At 36.6% G+C, this 20,306-nt stretch overlaps 1 protein-coding gene across 1 annotated transcript in view; it reads left to right on the forward strand.

Moving 5' to 3' along the window:
• Positions 1-1,282: 1,282 nt before the first annotated feature.
• The window catches only part of LOC129257172 (collagen alpha-1(I) chain-like), a 59,192-nt gene continuing 40,168 nt past the window's right edge, over positions 1,283-20,306 (forward strand). Inside the window, exons 1-12 of the mRNA XM_054895441.2 lie at positions 1,283-1,478; positions 10,145-10,363; positions 11,156-11,345; positions 11,708-11,961; positions 12,339-12,782; positions 13,391-13,834; positions 14,549-14,974; positions 15,442-15,864; positions 16,707-17,153; positions 17,593-18,024; positions 18,256-18,687; positions 19,529-19,951. Coding sequence (XP_054751416.2) covers positions 1,385-1,478; positions 10,145-10,363; positions 11,156-11,345; positions 11,708-11,961; positions 12,339-12,782; positions 13,391-13,834; positions 14,549-14,974; positions 15,442-15,864; positions 16,707-17,153; positions 17,593-18,024; positions 18,256-18,687; positions 19,529-19,951 — 4,228 coding nt within the window. The 5' untranslated portion in view covers positions 1,283-1,384. The remainder of the gene's footprint in view (positions 1,479-10,144; positions 10,364-11,155; positions 11,346-11,707; positions 11,962-12,338; positions 12,783-13,390; positions 13,835-14,548; positions 14,975-15,441; positions 15,865-16,706; positions 17,154-17,592; positions 18,025-18,255; positions 18,688-19,528; positions 19,952-20,306) is intronic.

Raw genomic sequence — 20,306 nt, forward strand, 5'->3', positions numbered from 1 at the left:
GCAATCCATGATTGCACACCAATGTCATTTTAATCACTTTGTTTTATTCCTTGAGTTTTTCCTCATCGAGAAACCAGCTAATATGCTGATCAAACCTCACGTTCTGAAGACTCACAAAGTTAAAGGGGAAATATATATGAGAGCGGTAAAAAAATATGAATACATTAAGAGAAATAGTGATAAAGTGATAATAGTGATAAAGAAATAATTTGATACAGATTTATAGTTAATAGTGATAGGTCCATTAACATAACGCAGCTACTAAATGCGTTTACTCTTACTACATAAAGGTACTATAGGCTACCATGTATACCCTGGCCATCGCTGAGCGATATACAACAATAAATATCATGCCGGGTATCCATTCACCTCATCTGGATTAAGTTCCGCGCAATGTGGATAAATTCATGCTGAATAAAAGCACGTCATTCGAACCAACGACCCTCTGTCTGAAAGAGGGGATTTAAAACCATCAGTTTATTCATTTCAATTTAACAGAAGTTTAGAAATGATAGATATACACACATTTCATCAAAACCTCATGAATCACGCATGACGTCCCCTGCAACCAAATTTTTTTTCCATAAAATCATTTAGGCCTATCTTCCATGTCATCCATTAATATCAAAATTCATATAATTTACAAGAAAGTTTAAGGGAATGCCAGCAAAATAAGATGTAGGCATGTTAGGTAGGGACAGATAGAGATAGATAGACAGACAGATAGATGGAGGGAGAGAGAGAGAGAGAATGAGTGATGGAGAGAAGAGAGAAGGGTGAGAGAAGGAGGAAGAGAGATGTGGAGAGAGGGGGGAGTGGGAAAGAGGGTCGGGGCTTAGTTACTTTACAATGATTTTAATCTGATTCTTTTTTTCATCTGGGTTTTGTCGAGTAATCTGGCTGATGTTACTTTTAACATGATCTCTCTTTCAAATAGCTAAAAATGACAGTGTTTTCTTTCCTAATGTGCTTCATCAGCTTCCCAAACCTAAGAGCAAGACAAAAACAATAGGAAAAGACAAGAAGATGGTGACTGAAAGGGAAAATCATCAAGGTGATACCAAGTGCGCCTCCTGTGCAGGTTGAAGAAATAGGGTGTATAGGTGGTAGGGTTAACGCTATTAGCGTAACTACTAACTCTAAGTGACAGCTGACACTGGACCAACAACCGTGTTTCATCCACCCATCTTTCCGTCTACGAAGTACTTTTTTCTAAAGGGACAGCAAAGCTCTTTAGCGATAAGAGTAAAAAATCAGGCAGGAAAAACTGAAGATTTGATTCAGTTGGGCTTGTACTGGTTGGAGAGAGCTGGTGTCCTAAAGTGCGTCCAGCTTTTTAAAGGCTCTCCTCATTTTACTCGGTCCTACACAAAGATTGTACACCATGTATAGCTTTGTTGACCAACTACGCCAGCATAGGCGGAAGCTTCTAGTATTGGTGGCCCTGGCAGCGTTTGCTGTATCATGTCAAGGACAAGGTAGGGTAAATCATAACTTGTGTAGGTGTGTTTTTAGTTAGACTTCGGGTTTTTGAGAAATAATAACAAATATGAAATAAATTTAATCAAAAAACAATAAGAAAATCACGAACCGATTTGATTAAGATTTACTTTGTGTTCGTGGTATTGCAAGTATTTTTTGGGTTTCACATGGATGATTATCTGTGGAGCTTTAGGGTTATGGTTTGTGTTATAAATTCGTAGGGGAAAAGAAACGAAACATATTGGTTACTAATTGGATCAATAATCTAGACCTGTTCTGTGCAGAAGCTTGCTTGTGTGTCCATGCAATCTCCCCTCTCTCTCTAAAACATCAACAAACATTGAAGTTATTATTTTATCTTGTTAATCAGTTGCCACATGGTGAAATTGAGACAATAATTCATGCAAGAAATGCGTCAACGTAGTACCGTCTCAGTTGCGTAAGAACGTTTTTCTTCACATACATCGCTCAACATCCATGTTTACAGTCTCCGATGTGTGTTTAAAATTTGTTCTGTATTTAAAAAAATCATGCAATCTACTGAATGCTATAAATAAAACAGCCACTTGTTAAGTAATACTTTTATGAGTATATCATAGGTTTCATACGTCTATGAATATACACTTGCTTTGATTTAATGTGAATTAGAACACTTCAGTCGTTATTTGTATAAATGGTACTCTAAGTTTCGATAGTGTGATAATAATTTCATAACTTGCTCGTTTCGAAAATTTATATTTCCTACCCATATTACCCATGGGTTGCAAAGTATGATGGAAATCCCTGAAGCATAGTAAAGACATCCTTCATTAAGTATAAATATGTTTTTTTTAAACATAATTCAAACGAGAGACATTCAAAGAGCATGGGTTAGTGATTAATGTATTTCGAAAAACTTGACCATTGAAAGCCATAACCCCTTGGCAATAGAAAAAAAAAATTCGTCAAATTGACCTAAAGAAATCATGACTTTTCATCAAACCATCGTTATATAAAAATATGAAATCAGATATGCAGGCCCTATATTGTGTTGTATTCAACACTGACATTGACTTAAATGGGATAAGGATGCCGACTTAAATCCCCAATGATTAATTCAAAATCTGACAGAAACATATGTAAAATATTTTCTATAATCATCGCTGTTTTGGGGATGTAGATATATTTGCTTGAAAGTAAATTCAGAGACTCGGCAATGTAGCTCTAAGACGAAAAAGAAAATTGTAAGGAATTATTGCATGCTGGATTGTATTCCAAATTATGAAAGACTTTCAACTGCTCCATAAAATATAATGATATGTATAGAGAAGGTCACTTTTACGATTACTAGTTAGATGTCAAAAGCTATCATCTATTTTGGGGTATTGGCCTGTAAGACGATTTCATGATAATATGTATTTAGGATAATGACTTGTACGCTAACTACTTAATATTTTTGTATCATTATACAGATAAATTCTAAAAATAAAAAGGATTTTTTTTCCAAATGACATTGAGGTATTTAAATTAATGTATTAGTTATGTGGATATTGTTCTGGATAGATTGAACTTCCTGTTTACAGTCAAACCAGTAAATGGTGGTAAAAGCCTTTCTGCAAATTCAGAAGTAAAACTTAAGTTATTTGGAATTTGATGTTGGGCCTTGGTTACAGTTTTAAAATCAAATACAAACACAAAATATGTTTGATAACCTTTTAAATATATCTTAAAAGACTAATATAAATGATCAAGAGTCATATATTATATTTACAGTCACTGTAGAAAGTGGTACGTGAGAGGCTGTTGTGCCTATGGTCAAAATATAAGATCAAAAGAGGTTACTTTACTTATACTACTACTAATAATAATAATACCCAATATTTATAACGCACTTTTCCCTAATGACCCAGAGCGCTCACAATTTCAATTTACCTAATACATATAAAAACAAATACGCAATAACAAACATACAAAATGAAGGCAGTTGCCTCACACAAACAAAAAGATTTTAGGGACTTTAATTCAATTGTTGGATATTGTCTTTTTGTGGGAGGGAGTTTGTTCCATTTCATTGAGGATGCAACAGTGAAGGTTCTATTTCCATCTGTTTTTGATAAGCTGGATATGTCAACTTAAGTGGGTCCTCAGAGGATCTATCAGACATATATTTTGGGGCTAGATTATTAAGTGATTTGTGTACCAAAAGAGGTAGCTTAAAATATTTCGTTTTCTAATATTTTTTCTTTGACTCAATTCTTTTTCAATATTAATGAATTAAAAATATCAAAAACACGGAATTAGCTGATTGGAATTCATATGCATGTCTACAAATAAAATGTATATGTTATTATTTGTAAATATCGAACTATTAGGTAGGTCTCTGTAGGAAAAATAATTTTAAAGCCAAAATTTTGTTAGCAGTCTTGAATTGCATTATATACACAATGACTTTAAATAGCACACTCAAACGTCTTATCAGCTCAAGAGTGGCGGCATCGAAATAGAATAAACTTGCTTCTCGCCAGGGGTACTAGGAAATACCTAAAATAAATTGATCACTTTTTCGACAATCTTCTTCGTAAGTAAAGTAAAGTTGGTAGTGATCTTTGTCAGTCCTGAATTGACACCATGTTATGGTTTGATAGAGTGAATCAAGCATGGCAATTTTCATTTTTATGACTTGAAGTGGGAAGGTGTATAATTTGACAATCAAAGAAAACATCCGCAAAAACGATTATTTCTATAGTGTAGTCTTCATGGAAGTGATGAAAAAGAATAACACAAAGTTTTCCCCTCACTCTACTGAATAGTTTTTCTATAATATATGAACATTTTATCTTTACATTTCCAGAGAACGCATACTTTTTTTTATCCGGTAATTGACTAATTTATAATTTTCTGAAATGATTCACAGTTTTTCATAAAATAAATAACCCGAATTGTATAGATACTGCCCGTAATCATAGTTGAAAATTGCTAATATTATTAAGCTGTTCTTTTACAGTACATTGCGAAAATGATAAAGTACACAAAATGTGCACAGTGATATTTATTTGTAATTCTTGCCATTCAAAAAGAGATAAATAACATTTTGTTATGTATGAGGAGACACAACTAGAATCTAGAATTCACAGGAAGATCGAAATTGTCGACGCAGCTTTTTTTTGGAGGTATTCGTTGGGAGAATTTTCTCTTGACTATTTTAAAAGATTAGGGTGGGTCTAGATTGTTGATAGGACATGGTGTTTTACTATTGATTCGCAGTGTGAACAAATTTTATTCTGTGAATGTCTCTTTTTGGTGTCCCTCGGGACGTCATGCTAGGACCACTCGTGGGATTGGACTTCTCGCTAACAAACACCCTGCGTTCTCTGTCAAGGCTATTACCAATTCTGTCAAATCCACAGATTCCGCATCTTTTCTTTTCTATCAAGCCAACAAGCTGTTTCGACAAATTAAATCAGTGTATTTGTCGGGGTATCGCGACGTCGAGTTAACTCATTATAACAGGACAATCGGATGACTTTTCCATTGTGTCTTAGACGTGCTGAGAATAAAAGTGATTACATTAGCATGCAACTTCAGTATGGAGTTAAGTGAAAATACTTTGACACATGCCTACCCAGATGTATTTCTGTCAAATTAAGATTTGTTGGATTAGATTTGATTTGATTACAATTGTCTTTTATTTGACACTCTTTAAGTTTATATCGTCATAAGCACGTGCAAGTTATATTACCTCATGCTGTAGATATATGTACATAATATATTCAATAAAACAGTTAAAATCGTCTTATCGTATTACATTAATCTAAGAAATATAAATGTGTTGTACTATGGCATAGTGACATCTTAAGTTGTCCATGGAAACCAACTGATGATTTTTTTCATCATTCACACTCTGATGAAAAATAAATTCAGACGGATTTCTGTAGAGAAGTGTAGAGTATGAAGGTCTTCTAGTTATTATTCACATTTAAGTCAATTTTGTTCGCAGATGTGTACCTAGGACGTAGGAAAACAATATATTCGGCCTGTTTAATATCGGACGAAAGTCATACGCTCATATAGACATGATAGATTTGGCGACTATTGGAATTATTTCCCTTGTGCAACCTAATGATCCCACACGCACATGCCAGATTTGATCATGGTATTTCCAAATGGATTTCTGTTGAGATCAATAATAAAGAAAATTATATTGTATTGACATTATTTTTGTGAGTAACGTAACGGAGTAAAATAACCACGGTGATCATTATCTACGATGGAGGCGATCAATTATGAACAAATATGAATAGGGTAATTTGATATGTTCAAGTTTCCTCTCCCTTTTAAGAAATACACATGGTAACAATTTCACTCTCTAACAAAACAGGGAAGTAGTCTGCATTGTAGATTGTAGCTGCTATTTACCTAGAATATATTTGCACGAGCATGCATGCCTTAAGACATACAAGTAAGCTTCGCACTAGTGGCAGAGTCTAAGATTTCAAAAGTTAAAAATACGGCACGAAGACACCGTCGTTTCAATAGCGCCATAAAAAAAGATTGTGTATTTTTTTTCACCAGTCACTGAACATTAGTTTCTGCAAAGAAGTTTCAAGATTCAATTGCAATCAATCAATAATCCATATTTTTACAGTCATCTTTAAGATAATTTTGTTTGTGCAACGTGCCATCAAATATCCTTTATTGGGCTGATTTTGCTGGAATATCCAGCGCAGTCATCCATGGCATTGCAGAGAATTCGATGTATTTTTCTTTTTATTTTTAGTAGAGAATTAGTAACAATCCAAGATGATGATACAACATTGACTTGTTTCTTTTATCTTCATTTTCCTGTATAACATCGTCTCATTTGCATGATTGTGCAAGTTGCATGAATAGTATTATAATGTTTAATGAAAGGCTGCCAAATCATGTATTATACGTGCTTAAATAATTAAAAAAGAGACTTAAACAGATCTTTCGTCGGTTTTCAAATTAGGGAAACAAAATTCCATTTGATGATAGGTACAAAAATTTAGACATAAATTCAGTAATACCACTTATTCAATGATATGATTCTCCTCAATTTGAAATCTAAAATATTTGTTGTGGGTAAAGATAACTTGAAAGGTAAAATAATAAAATACACGAAGGGTAATCAAATTAATGCCATGGGAGGCTACTTGGGACCCGAAACTTATATTCCTTTTACCAGTCCATTAAAATCATATCACTGCCTTCTGTTTCGAATATTACCATCTGCACTTCCCTCAAATTGAGGGGGGGGGGGGGGGCTCATGCAATCAAGGATTGAATCTTTACAAAACTCATGGAGTCAGGATATAAAAATGCAAAACGTCCTTTCTTTTGTAAATGGATATAAAGATACAAAAAAAATTGATAAAATAAACCCCAGTCACTTACATGATTTTGTGTATATGCATGATATACCATCAGCGTTTGCATGATCTTTCCCTCATTTACTAATCATCCCACTCACTAATCATGGAATGAATTTTCATCTCATTACTAATTGAGTAGAATTCCCAAGACCTTAATGATATATTGGCACTCGATAGATGGTTGAACATACCCATGGAATGGCTCCTCCCACGACTGTATCTTTAAACTTCAAAGCATGTTGCGCGGAAATTGAAGTGAGTATAAGTTTAGAACTTCTAATTATAATTTTTAATTTCCCTTCTATAAAAGGATGTGTGTATCATAGATCAGCAATAGCATTCAAGCAAATGCATTGAATAAACCCACTGTAAAAAAATATAATGCAAGTGATGCTGAACGTGAAATGTAATTTTTCACACAGAGAAAATTTTAGACATAATTATTTCAGTAAAACATTGATTTTACGTGATATCATATCCTTAAACGTCACGACGTTTGTTCTCCCACCTTAAACTTAGATAACGTATTTGTGTTTAGTAAATCGGATTATACTAAAGAAGATAATGAAGTGATATTGAACAAATAAAATTTATAAAGCAGAATGTGTTGCAATGCATGATTGTGTACACATTGTGTAGATAACCGAATAAGTCTCTATAAAAAATATATTTCCCGAGGGAAAACTCATACAAACCTTTCCGCTGATCAACCAGGTCTCTAAGTTACAAAAGAAAAAAAAGATAAAGCAAAATTGATTTCAAATGTAACGATTTGTCTTATGTACATGTATGTATGTAGATAAAACGATAATCTTCCTGTATGATTCCCTTAATCCAACTTGTTTTCGTTGTAGCGACACTGGGATGTACCCCAGTAATATAGTATACATGCATTCAGTAGAATTGCCTGTTCAGGGGTTTGTTGCATAAAGAGTTTAAACTCAGGTGAATGATTAGACGCAACTCCCATATATGCGAGCTTCTGATTGGTTGAATATCAGGTTGCGTTTAATATTTTGAGTTGCGTTTGATTTTACTTTGATAGTATAACTACTTTTGCAACGAGCCCGAGATTGCATGAAACCTGTTTTGAGAACGCATGGACAAATTTGCAAGAGAACACATCATATTCTGCACTTGACAGTTAAGTAATTATGTGAGATGGTTTTAAATTATTTGTGCATTAATAGAGGAGAAGGAAACTAAAAAGAATAACTTCGTACCATAGATTTCTGCAAGATTTCAACTACAGGGTGTTTCTAAAAAAGGGTAATCAATGTTCAAAGGTCAGCTTTATCAACAATACATGGTTTTATCATCTACATATCTGCTACAATACTTATTAAGTCATCAGCTTTAATTTGATACATTGCTTGCGTTAACACTGCCATAGTCCACGTAGTTATGGACCTTTGCAGGTAAAGGGTACAAACCTACCTTTTCCGATATGTTTTTTAATTGTAATTTTGGGGTTCATTAGGTTTTCAACACATCACAAGTTTCAATGAAATGTAATGCCCTCTACTAACTTTTTGCGATTGGATGTAATGTTACATAACCGGTGTTTAGCTGCAATTACTGCACTTGCAGGAGCATATTTGGCATGAGATCGATGTTTTCTATCATAATCTCACAATTGTCACAAAATCAATACAAGACATACAGGATCGACAGGGGAGGTAAACTCATTGAAAGTGTTGGTGCAAAAGATTGGGATAATAGTATGTTCACCAGAGATTAATCTAGAAGTGAACAATGTATATCACAATCACTAAAAGTTAACAGAGGGTATTGCCTTCATCAAACCAACGATGAAACAAAAAAAACTTTACAGAAAAGGTAGTTTCGTACTTTACAAACCAAAATCATGGGGGGAAAGTAGATTTGTACTCTCCACCCTCGGAGGAGTTTCATTTTGAAGTTGATAAGTTTTACAACTTGTAGTAAATATTCCAAAAGTATAACCCTTAATTAATGGCAAAGCTGACCTTTGATCTTCAGTTCCGTTTATTAAAAAAAAAAGAATAGAATATATTTATGTAAAGTAGTTCTGAAAAACTGTAAGAATATTATTTTGTGCATGACTCCCAAGTTCGATTTGCGTTTGAGTTCTGCGTCATATTTGTTATTTTCTAACTCCTACCAAGAAACTCAGAACGTAACAGTTTTCCCCGACTCAATTATTTACATTTAAACGTCACATCTTTAAGAAATTCCTGGATGGAAATAATTTCATACATCTATTACACTTTGCAAATTTTAGATTAGGAAGTGGATATCATCATCCATTGTAATGTCACACTCTTCACACAATATATTAGTATTTTAGTTGTCACGCATTCTGATTTGTAACATGTGAACGTTTATGTTCATATCTGGGCACATTACAAAACTATACTTAGTCATTAATTTGGAAATAATTGATAATTGTTTGTACAACGTATTACCATGGCTCATATTGGACACACAGCTCAGCGTCTTTTCGGTCACAATCAACCACTTTATGCAAAAAAAAAACAATGGGGATTCGGAAAGCCAATGACGAATAAATTATGATGGACACTACTTTTGTTGAGGTACCAAAAACGGTTTGTTGAAAAAGAAGAGAGCTTCTCCTAATACACACCCTCATACATACACACCCACAAAGAATTACTACAAGTCCTATCCAGTCTTCACTCATTGTATTATCAAATGCACCGTGTATTAAAGGGGGAGTTCATCCTGACCAAAAAATGAAATTGGCAAAAAAAACATAATACAATACTGGAGAAGGTTCGAGGAAAATCCATCAAGATTAACAACAAATATTATAATTTCATTATTTTTTTTGTCGTCATATGCGAGCAGCTTCCCCATTTATCTTCTGGTGAAAAAGTCAAAGAAATGTTATATTCTTAGCAAACGAAAATGTTTTATTGCACCTTCATTATATCAACATACAAGTTTTCACACCCGCCCCTAAAAGAAAAAAAATAGTCATCATGAAGCATTAAAACTGACATTTATGCATTTAATATCACATAACATTGTGTGATATAATCTTGGATGGATTTTCTTCAAAGCTTCACTAATACGTTTTACTATTTTTTCTGGTATTCTTACAACATACTTCCTTCAGAGTGAACTTCCCCGTCGATAATGTTAATTAATCAAGAAACTAAGTTAAACTGGTGTCTTTTTATCTACAAATTTCATCAATAGAGATAACTGTTAACTAACAATACCACGTTATTATTAGAAGAGGACTAAGTGATAATAACTGTATACAAATTTTGTATTTCTTCTAGTTTCATCAATTTCTGTGAGTTTTTCATCTTCGGAACCTTTGTTACCTTGCGTATACAGAGGAATCCCTTACCTTCACGGTGAAGAATGGAAAGTAGATGAATGTACGACGTGTAATTGCGACAATGCTACTACAACATGTGTGATTGAGAGTTGTCAGCCCGCCTTCTGCGCTGAGCCTATAAAGCCGGAAGGAGAATGTTGCTTTCTTTGTCCTTACAGTAAGTATCCAAACTTCATACGGTACTAAAATTTCGATATCCTGACATGGAAGAAACAAAGGGCCTTTACACACGTGAATCTTGAATCATAAATGTATTGATGATTTCAATTCGTATTTAGAATCATTGGACCTTTCACACGCTCACTCGAAAACTGTGATTTGAATTCGAATTCCCGAGCGAAGGGGTATGTGGCATTGGTGACTTGTCAATCAAAGCACTGCATCGATACGATGGGCGCATGACAATTGTATTATCTACGGAAGTGCTTGAAAGGACACGTAAGCTCCACCCCCAAAATATGTTTTAGAGGTCAAGTTTTTCACACGTTACATTCGTACCGTAATCTGAGTGAAACTTAATTGGAATTCACCTCCGGAGTAGAATTTGAATTCGTGATTGTGTTAAGCTTTCGTGATTCTAGTTTGGTTTCACACGTGCTAAAATTCGTCATTAGCCTTATTTTGCACTGGAATCATCATTCGAATTACAATTTTTCACCATGTGAAAGGGCGGAAAGTTATTCGAGTTACTATACTTCAAAACGACCGACACATCATTGAATATGTAAGGCAATATACAATTCCAAAAAAATTTAATCGCAGAGGCTATGATCGGGTTATATGGGTTACAAAGGATTTTTAAAAAATAGTAGGGAAATTACTCATTAACTACTGTTATTAGCATTTGACATCTGAGTAAGACAGATAGTCGAACTTTGCTATTCGCCTCCTCCCTCACCCCACCTATCTCTATTAAAACTTATACCCCTTTCATTCCCTATGATCCCAGATGTAAGGGTGAGGAAGGTCACTCCTGACATCACGAGTTCAAATACCATCGCAGAAGGAGGAGACAACAGCCTCGTTCTTGATATTCCTATCAAGTTCCAAGAAGCCCAGGATACTACAGGTGTCCTAGGAGAAGGTCTCTGGAGACTCAGTATGTGGGCTTCCGCGACTCCTGATGGCAGAGGAGCAAGGTAAGCCTTGATTACCAATTCTTTTTATGCCTTGATTAACGTCTTGAGGAGGCTATAAAGACTATGCGCACGCAATAATACGTAGTTGATGGGTATTTTGACGTTGACATTGGCCAACTTTAGGTGTCGTGGGAGGCATGTAGGGTGCCACAATAAAACTTAATATTGTAATGGTGCATGCAAACATAAACGAAAAATCGTTTTGTAGTTTCTTTCACCAATACAGAAATATATATTTTTTCCAAATAAACAGCTTACCTTACCTTTGAAAGTATATGAATTATTAAGATTATTCAACATGCTGATGATACAGGGTTAAGATCAATGATAATGGTTTTGTGTGTATGTTTCTCCAAATATAGGTTTGGGTATCAGAGAAATGTTATCGACGAAACCCAGATGGCACAGTATTACAAGAAGAAGGAACCTTTCTCTTTCCGCGATGTCGAGTTTAACTTCAATGATCCCTTGGCGGAATGTTCCGATATGGCATATATCTGCGCCCGTATCGACAGAGGAGACAACCCAATAACAAAGGGTGACTTGGGTTATGAGTTCTCAGGGTGGCCCGACGAATACGCCCAAGTCGGTTGCACCGGAGCGCCAGAGTGTAAAGGTATACAAACTTCCGATTATCCGAATTACAAATATTCTTCTTTGTAGCATGCGTGCTATTCACGCCAGCATACAAACGATAAGTTATCTGAGAACACTCTAGGCACGTTCTCCATATTAAACTGATAGCATATTTAAGATATAATTTATTTTATTTTATGGGTGTTAAACGTTGTTTTCTCTCCAAACGAACGTTCGGAACAAAAACATGAAACGTGCGGTAGAATGGACGTTACCACCAGTTAATTCGTTACAGTGATAAGGATAACGTTTTTAAATTCGTTAGCGATATTGTTTAACAAAATTGTTACAAACCCTTTTGTCGGCGTAGGACAAAGTTTGTTTAAATAGTTATTGTTTTGCCCTCACTATATATAGGAATTGTCGCTCAGGAAATGGATTGGTCATTGGAGCCTTTGGAGACAGTTGTTCCAGGACTGGCAACACCGGTCAGCATTAACAACAACATCATGTTCCGAGAGGGCAATCCTACTTTGTCCGGCAGCGGTTTGTGGCGAATGGGTGTCTTCGGCAGTAGAAACCTACAAGGTTCTGGCGATAAATTTGGTTACGTCTCTCAAACTCTCAGTTTACCTCAGCAAGGTATCACCTTGGAAGAGAATAGTTATCTGGAGGTCATGGATGCGGTTACCGATTTTGAAATTGGTTCTGTCGGTTGTAATGACTATGGGTATATCTGCGTGGAATTTACCGGTGGTGACTCTCCGAACCCCAACTACTTTTTCCGTGTAGCTGGAGCAATTGATTCATCTCGAGCGGCTAACACACTAGTAACGTGTAAAGAACAAGAGTGTCTTGCAAGTGAGTGTCTTTCGTTTTTTTAATTGATAAACTGAACGTTTTTTGTATCCTCAATTCAGATTATAGAAACAATGTTGTATTTTCAGAATGTTCAACCATGCCATAGGGATGGAAGTAGGATAAGAAAACGAAAGAGATTAGGGTATCAAAGAAATCAAATAATCAACAACATACAGCTGTTACAATATGAGTATCGATTGCCAGAGTAATAGTAAAAGGTAAACAAAATCAGAAGGGTCTTAGCTTGATGTTTTTTTTTTCGTTTAGCCATTCATACTGTCTTTCGATACAATTAACATAATTATATCTTGTAGATACATTTAGAGCATACCAGAAGTGTAAATAGGAGAGGAGTGGGACATGTTTACACACAACAAATGATTTCGTTATCAACCGGGATGGGTTGAACACACGACCCGATTGAACAAACTCGTTCTATTCACTTATCTCATAAGATTTCATATCTGCACTATTTCGTGTAAAATTAAGAATATCTGCACTTGTAGCATCAACAAAAAGGAAAACGTAGGTGAGAAAAAAATACGATAAACAAAAGCTTTAATCGCGACCTGCAGTGTGACCAAACTTGTATAATTCTTTTCCTCTAGATCTTTGGGCTGAATCTCTGGATTGGTCTATAACTCCTACGGGCACGGTTTTGCCCGGTCAAGAATCTGAGATCAGCATCGACAGCACTGTCATGTTTGAAATGGATAACAGACCCGTCGAAGGAGAGGGACTGTGGAGACAGGGAATTTATGGTAGCAGAAACCCCGACGGATCTGGAGAGAAGTTCAACTACAAGACCCAAACCCTTGACATGACTCAGGAAAACATCCCTTTGGAACAGGACAGTTCATTGGAGATTACCGGGGCAATGACGGAATTCGAGATTGGCACAGTTGGTTGCAATGATTTCGGATATGTTTGTGTAGAATTTACTGGTGGAGATGACCCAGAACCACTCTACTACTTCCGGGTAGTACGATCAGCAACAGCGAGGCCCGAGGACAATACACTCGTTCTTTGCAAAGAGCAGGAGTGTTTGTCTAGTGAGTATATCCATAGGATATATTTATTCATTGAAATAATGCCAGATAGCAGTCAGAAACACATTTTTAATTTCAAATAGGCAATAATGATTAGCCATGTATTACTTCTCTTCCTATTGCAAAAAATGGAAGAAAGTGAAATAAATAATCAACATACTGTAACTGTTCATTATTGCAATGATATTTTGGAAACAATTGGTAAGCATTAAGCTGTTGATTTGATACTAAGAAAGAAAAGAATCGCTACAACACAGCCTCATATTGATTATATAAAGGAAAACATTTAAGGAATATTCTAAATTTACATTTAGGCAAGCAGTGAAGTTTTGAGGAAAAGTGATGAAATCGTCCCACTTCCAATATATTAACGCCGGTACAAAAGCCAAGTCGACTTATTACTCCGGGCAAGCGCTAAAAGAGCAGCATCTTTTTCATACGTCTGTTACCTCTTTCAGCGTTCAACAAATTACAAGAAAAAGCTCTATGAGACTTGTGAATGTCCGCTAATTTTGCCCTTTTGCGCCCCTAGAGCAAACACGTTCTCTTTCTTCTTAAAGGAAAACGCCACTGTATACGTGTGCATTTTAATGAACCATGATAACATGACGTATTAATAATAGATATCTGGTTTTTTATGCAAGATTATTATACTACTTAATTCACTTGAAAATTGACACTAAAACATTCTCATTTTTATACGGATTTATCCTACAGGGGCTGTATTTACCGACTTAGAGGCTGATCTCGGTGACCAATTCATTGTAGAAAACAAGAACAACCCACTCACTGTGGACCTGACTGGAATAACGCACGACGATTCTACAAACGTTGTCGGAGAGGAACTCTGGTTGGTTGGTGCCTATGCCAGCATGAATCCTGATGGCTCTGGAACAAAGACTGGACATGTAGAACAAATTTTAGAGCTTGATGGGTCAGGTACACCTCTCATGGATGATGAAAATTTGGTTATGGATGGCCGAAACTTCGAATTTGATATGACGGGAATCCGTTGTGCACAGGCTCCTTACCTCTGTTTTGACCTGAATAAGAACCCCAGAGCCAGTGTGAGCTATATATTTGAAGCTCGTCCAGACGACTCAGCTACAACCACGTGTATTGACATGAGGGAACGTTGCAAAGGTAAGCTGGTAAGGGACTATACCGTCCATGAATATGCATATTATTTGATACACATGGCGATTATGAGTTGTTTTTATATTGATACTGCAGTAAGGACATACTACCAGTTACACATAACAAAAATTGGTTTCAGCATGTCAATCCTGTTTTTAATTGCATCCTTTTTTAAATTTAAATGCCAATAATGTACTATACATACCGAGTCAGATCTGGTTATTTTCAAAAGGGAAACTGCACACTGTCTTCTCCCCAATCCCTCAATCACTAAAAGTGACATAAGTAGAGTAATTTGAAATATAGGAAAGCTGCTGTGAGCGGCAATAGTGGATTCACGCGGAGCAGGACGCGGGAAAGGTTTTTTGTTGAAGTGCCTGATAATAGACCAATATCTAAACAAATTAAAAAAATAGATTACTGAAGAGATCTTAGTTGATTAATGATTTAATCCTATTTGTTCAATGGTACAGGTGCTGTTGCAACAGACATTGAATTCACGCCAACAATCGGAGATGCGCCGTTTGGACAACCATCTCCTCTGACCATCGACGCAGATGTATTGTTTGATCCAGACAGTCCTGACGTTGCCGGAGATGGTCTTTGGCAGTTGGGTGTCTTTGCGGCAAATGATCCCACTGGCTCCGGGCCACGTAGACATGAGGTTACACAAACACTTGATCCTTTCAACCAAGCCATGCCTCTAGAAGAAGGTGGTCCTTTGGAGTTTGGCGGCATCGACGTTCCCAATTTCCCTATCGACGATCTTGGTTGTGACGAATACAGATGGCTCTGTATTGAATTCAAGAAAGGTGTATCACCCAACCCTGATTTTGGATTCACAACCGAGGAAGGGGAAGACTCGATCATTAAGTGTGTAGAGCAACCGTGTAGAGGTATATATATATACAAATGTTTAACGTTTGGCTTACTCTTCTAGTAATTTTTCCCTTCATTCTGGTAATGAAACTTGGCCACCAGCAAAACTCAATACCCCGAAAGGCAATGGCTATAGTTTGTTCTTTTTTTTCTAACCAAATATTGCAATTTGAATGTATTCCCCCTAAATGACGTTATTGCAGCTTTAGGTTAGGTGTAAGGCGAACAAAGATTCCCGCCAGCATGGATTTGGACATTCCAATACAAGATCCGATGGTTGAGTCAGGTCAAAGGAGCCGTATGGCTGTCAACAAGAGTAAGGGGAGCAAAGTTTCATTCTGATGTATTTATGAACTAATAACATCATTCTATTTGCTTCTCTAACACCTTTCTCACCTTTCTCTACTTCTGCCTTTTTCGCACAGACTATGCCCTGTATTAGCGAGGTTAGTAGAGAAGGCTTTATAGATAGTTTGAATTACACATTATTAATATAGCTGCTTGATATGCTGTATCTCGGATTGTAGTTAACATTTCATTATTCTTAAGTTTGAAAATAAAAATTTCATTAAAGGAAAATACTAGTTTTTACTAAGCACGGTTGATCTTTCATGAATATTGTCGTTTTTTTTTGCTATGCAAAGTTTCAAATATATAGAACATCTTATTTTGAAAGAAAATATAGATATTGTCAATATTTTGAAATATTACAAGAATACTTGAAATTTCCTGAATTAAAAAACATGTCAAGTGAGTAGCTTCATTTATTGTGTAATCAAACTTCTTAAGGTCGTCTCTCAAGCTCTTGCAAAATGTGAATAAAAGTATAACGTTTAAATATCTATCCTTATTCTTACAGGTGTTGAAATTAATAGCCTGACATCCTCTCCAACTGATATCCTTACGGATCTGATGTTACGTGAAGGCAACCCAGAAAACCCTCTGACTTACAATTCCGTCGCTACCACCACCGATGAATCAGGTTTGGTGCGAGGTGTGGATCTCTGGACCCTTAGCCAATGGGGTAGCGAGAATGAAAATGGAGATGGGCCACAGAACAACTATCAGGAACAAGTCCTCTCTGGATACCACGCAGCTCTTCCTGTTATGATGTCAGGAGATACTCTCGATTTCGTCCCACTTGTCACAAACTTTGACATGACTGGACTCAAGTGTCCCCAAGTCAAATATATCTGTAACGAAGTCAACCGAGATCCAAACTCACAACCAGAGTTTCAATTTGCTGGGGTCCCAGATGAATCTGTGTTAAGAAGTTGCTTTGAAGTGCCAGACGATGCTTGCAAAGGTGAGAAATCAGTACACCAAAAGTGTCCTCTTCAGATTTACATGAATATTGCATTAAGTAAATATAAAATACATATTTGATTAAAACTCTCTGTGTTTTTGAAGAAAAATGCTATCAAAAATAACCTCGTAGTATTCTGGACGAGGATGTAGTAGGGTTGTAGTGTAGTTAGCACACAAGGTGATCGAATCACTTACAGAGAGCTCAAAGTGCGCTCACTAGGCCAGAGGCCCAATAACACACAATACCATTTTAGGGACCATATTTTTGCATAATATTCGGCTTTTCAAAACTTATGTGTCTAATCTGGCTGTATCCGCGCTTGGCAACTGCCACATAACCCGTGACTATGCGGGTCTTTCAGCATATTTTAATAACAAAATATGAAATTGTTCTCAAAGTGCTTTAAAACATGTTGACGTATGTATTTTTTTTACAGGAGTTATATTTGACGATTTGGATTGGGACATGATTCCCGTCGGACCAGTCAGGGCTGATGAACCTGATGATATAATCCTCAATGTTGACCTCAGTACGTTGCCGGACAGTGGATCAGCCGATGGGGATGGACTCTGGCGAATCGGAGTCTTTGGCGCTCAGAACGTCGACGGTAACGGACCCCGTCTTGGCTACCTCCGTCAAGTCTTGGATCGTAGCGAAGCCTCTACCCCTGCGGCAGGAGGTGGAGAACCGCTTCAGCTGACGAATCTAGCCACAGAATTTGATCTCTCACAGATTGGCTGTGACTCAGATTATCGCTTCCTGTGCCTTGAGTTCTCCAAGGGAATGCGTGCAAATCCCGACTTTGAGTTTGAGGTGCAAGGTGGTGGCGATGTCATAATCAAATGCAAAGAACAGCCTTGTCGCAGACGTAAGTATATATATATATATATATATATATATGACATTTCTTATATTCGCAGCAGATTGATCACTGTCAGATTGATTACATTCTTAACATGAGAAACACTGTTTCTAAATAAACAAATGAATAATTTTCAGAATGATAATGCTCATGTATAGGCCTCTTAAAACATGAAGTATTTTGAGGACTATCGAAATAGTAATTAATTGTGTTTGATCGTTTCTCACGCATGTTCAGCTGTCATTGTAACTGACGTAGAAACCGATCCTATTGGCAATCGCGTGAAAGAAGGTACTCGCACCAATCGTATCCTGTACGACATGACTGCCATCGCCGACCCTTCAAGCGGTAAGGCCATCGGACAGGATCTCTGGGAAATGACTACTTTCGGAAGCACGTTCCCAGATGGCCGTGGTCAACAATTCAACCCTCAGACGGCGTACACGTTCAGCCAGTACCAAAAAGATAGACCGGCTTTCCCTGGCGAGAACATCAATTACGGCGCTGTGGATACCAACTTCGACATGACTGGACTGACTTGCAATCAGGTTCAGTACTTTTGCTCTGAACTAAGAAAGGGTGAAAACCCTCCTCCCTTTCCTGATTTTGAGTTTATTGCCAAACCAGATGAAGACGTGCTCCTCTCTTGTTTTGAACTCGACTGTGAAGGTTAGTTTCAAATTACATTATTCTTGAGAATACCATGTTTAATTTGTCTTCAAGAGATTGTCAATAGAGGCGGAGATACGGGGGCGCGGAAATGTTGTTATAACACCTTTTCTCTCCAGTTATGAATGTGTTTACAGGTCAATACTGTTTATCTAGTAATTTTTAATTTTATGACTGATGTTGTAACATAATATGTCAGGAGTTAATAGCGATCCTTACTGTTATCTATCTAATCATTTTGTTCTTTTGAAATGGATTCTTGATATAGATACAATGAAAATATTTATCATAACCCGACCCCGTCAAAGAAAATCATTCATGTCGTAACACATTTGACCTGCCACCCCAAATCAACAATAAGTCATCAACATTGATATTTAAGTACTTTTCAAAAACACATTTTAAGCTTTAGAATTATACATAATTTGTCAAATGTAGATCAACCCACACAATTACCTGATAGATTGTGGAAGAAATAAAGAGCTCCAAACATAATGGAGAAAACAAGCTTGAAGGTTTGGGATTCACTAAAGCATGAAATGTGCTTTCTGTGCAAGTTCAGGGAGACTTCCAAGAAGTCCAGAAAAATCGGTGTCAAAGAAACTCTTTATCTCTTCTTTTATTTAACTTTACACCTTCGAATTCTGACAGTACAAAGAATAAGAATTATTCATAAGCTAATTTCATAATGTATACTTTTTGATGATCAAAATGCAATTTTGGCTATTTACCATGTTTACAGTAAACCATTCCTGGCGACTAGTCACAAATAATGTTAGGTTGTTTGATCTGTTCAAGATAGTTTACAAAGATAATCTGTTGATTTTTTTTCTATTCGCAGGTGTGGTGATTGACAATACACGTATGACCCTAAATCAAGATAATGAGCTTGAAGATGGGCCCAACGAATTGAGCTTTGACTTCCGTGTTGACTCCAATCCCAATGGTGGCGACGCAGATGGAAGCAATCTGTGGCGTCTGGAGACATTTACCTCCAACAGCCCAGATGGAATAGGCCGCCGGGATATTCTTAAGCAGCAGACGCTTGATCCCGTAGATGCTAGTCAAGACCTCAGGGGTGGCAACAGCATGGTGTTCCGCAACCTTAACGCCATGGTTGACTCCGCTGACGTCAACTGCGATGAGCCCTCTTACCTTTGCGCCGAACTCAGAAGGCATGAGAGCTCTAATCCAGAGTTCTCTATGTCAGGCTCAAGAGAAGATTCGCTTACAAGTTGTAAATTAATAGACTGTAAGAAAGCAGGTAAGCCTTTTTAAGCAAGAAAAATGTGTCTTGCTTCTTAGCATATGTTAGTAGCTACCAGGTATGTAGTGTGCGCCAGATATATCCACATGAAATTGTGTATGGCGAGTCCTTGCTTATGAGTTATAATTCATAATCTACTCCGAATAGATCATTGTTATTATTAATTGCATATTATCGACGTACATGTAGAACAAAAACCCTTAGAAAATGTAGTTAAAATTAGTCGATTTTATATTAACTTGCCTTTCAATAACTCTTGATAACATTTTTTCACATTTGTTTGTTTACTTGCAGGTTGAGCATCCCGTGTGGTAGATAGAACCATCTTCGACGATGTGTTTGCTCCAAGCAT

This window comes from Lytechinus pictus, chromosome 3 (assembly GCF_037042905.1).
Source record: "Lytechinus pictus isolate F3 Inbred chromosome 3, Lp3.0, whole genome shotgun sequence".
NCBI classification, from domain to species: Eukaryota; Metazoa; Echinodermata; class Echinoidea; order Temnopleuroida; family Toxopneustidae; genus Lytechinus; species Lytechinus pictus.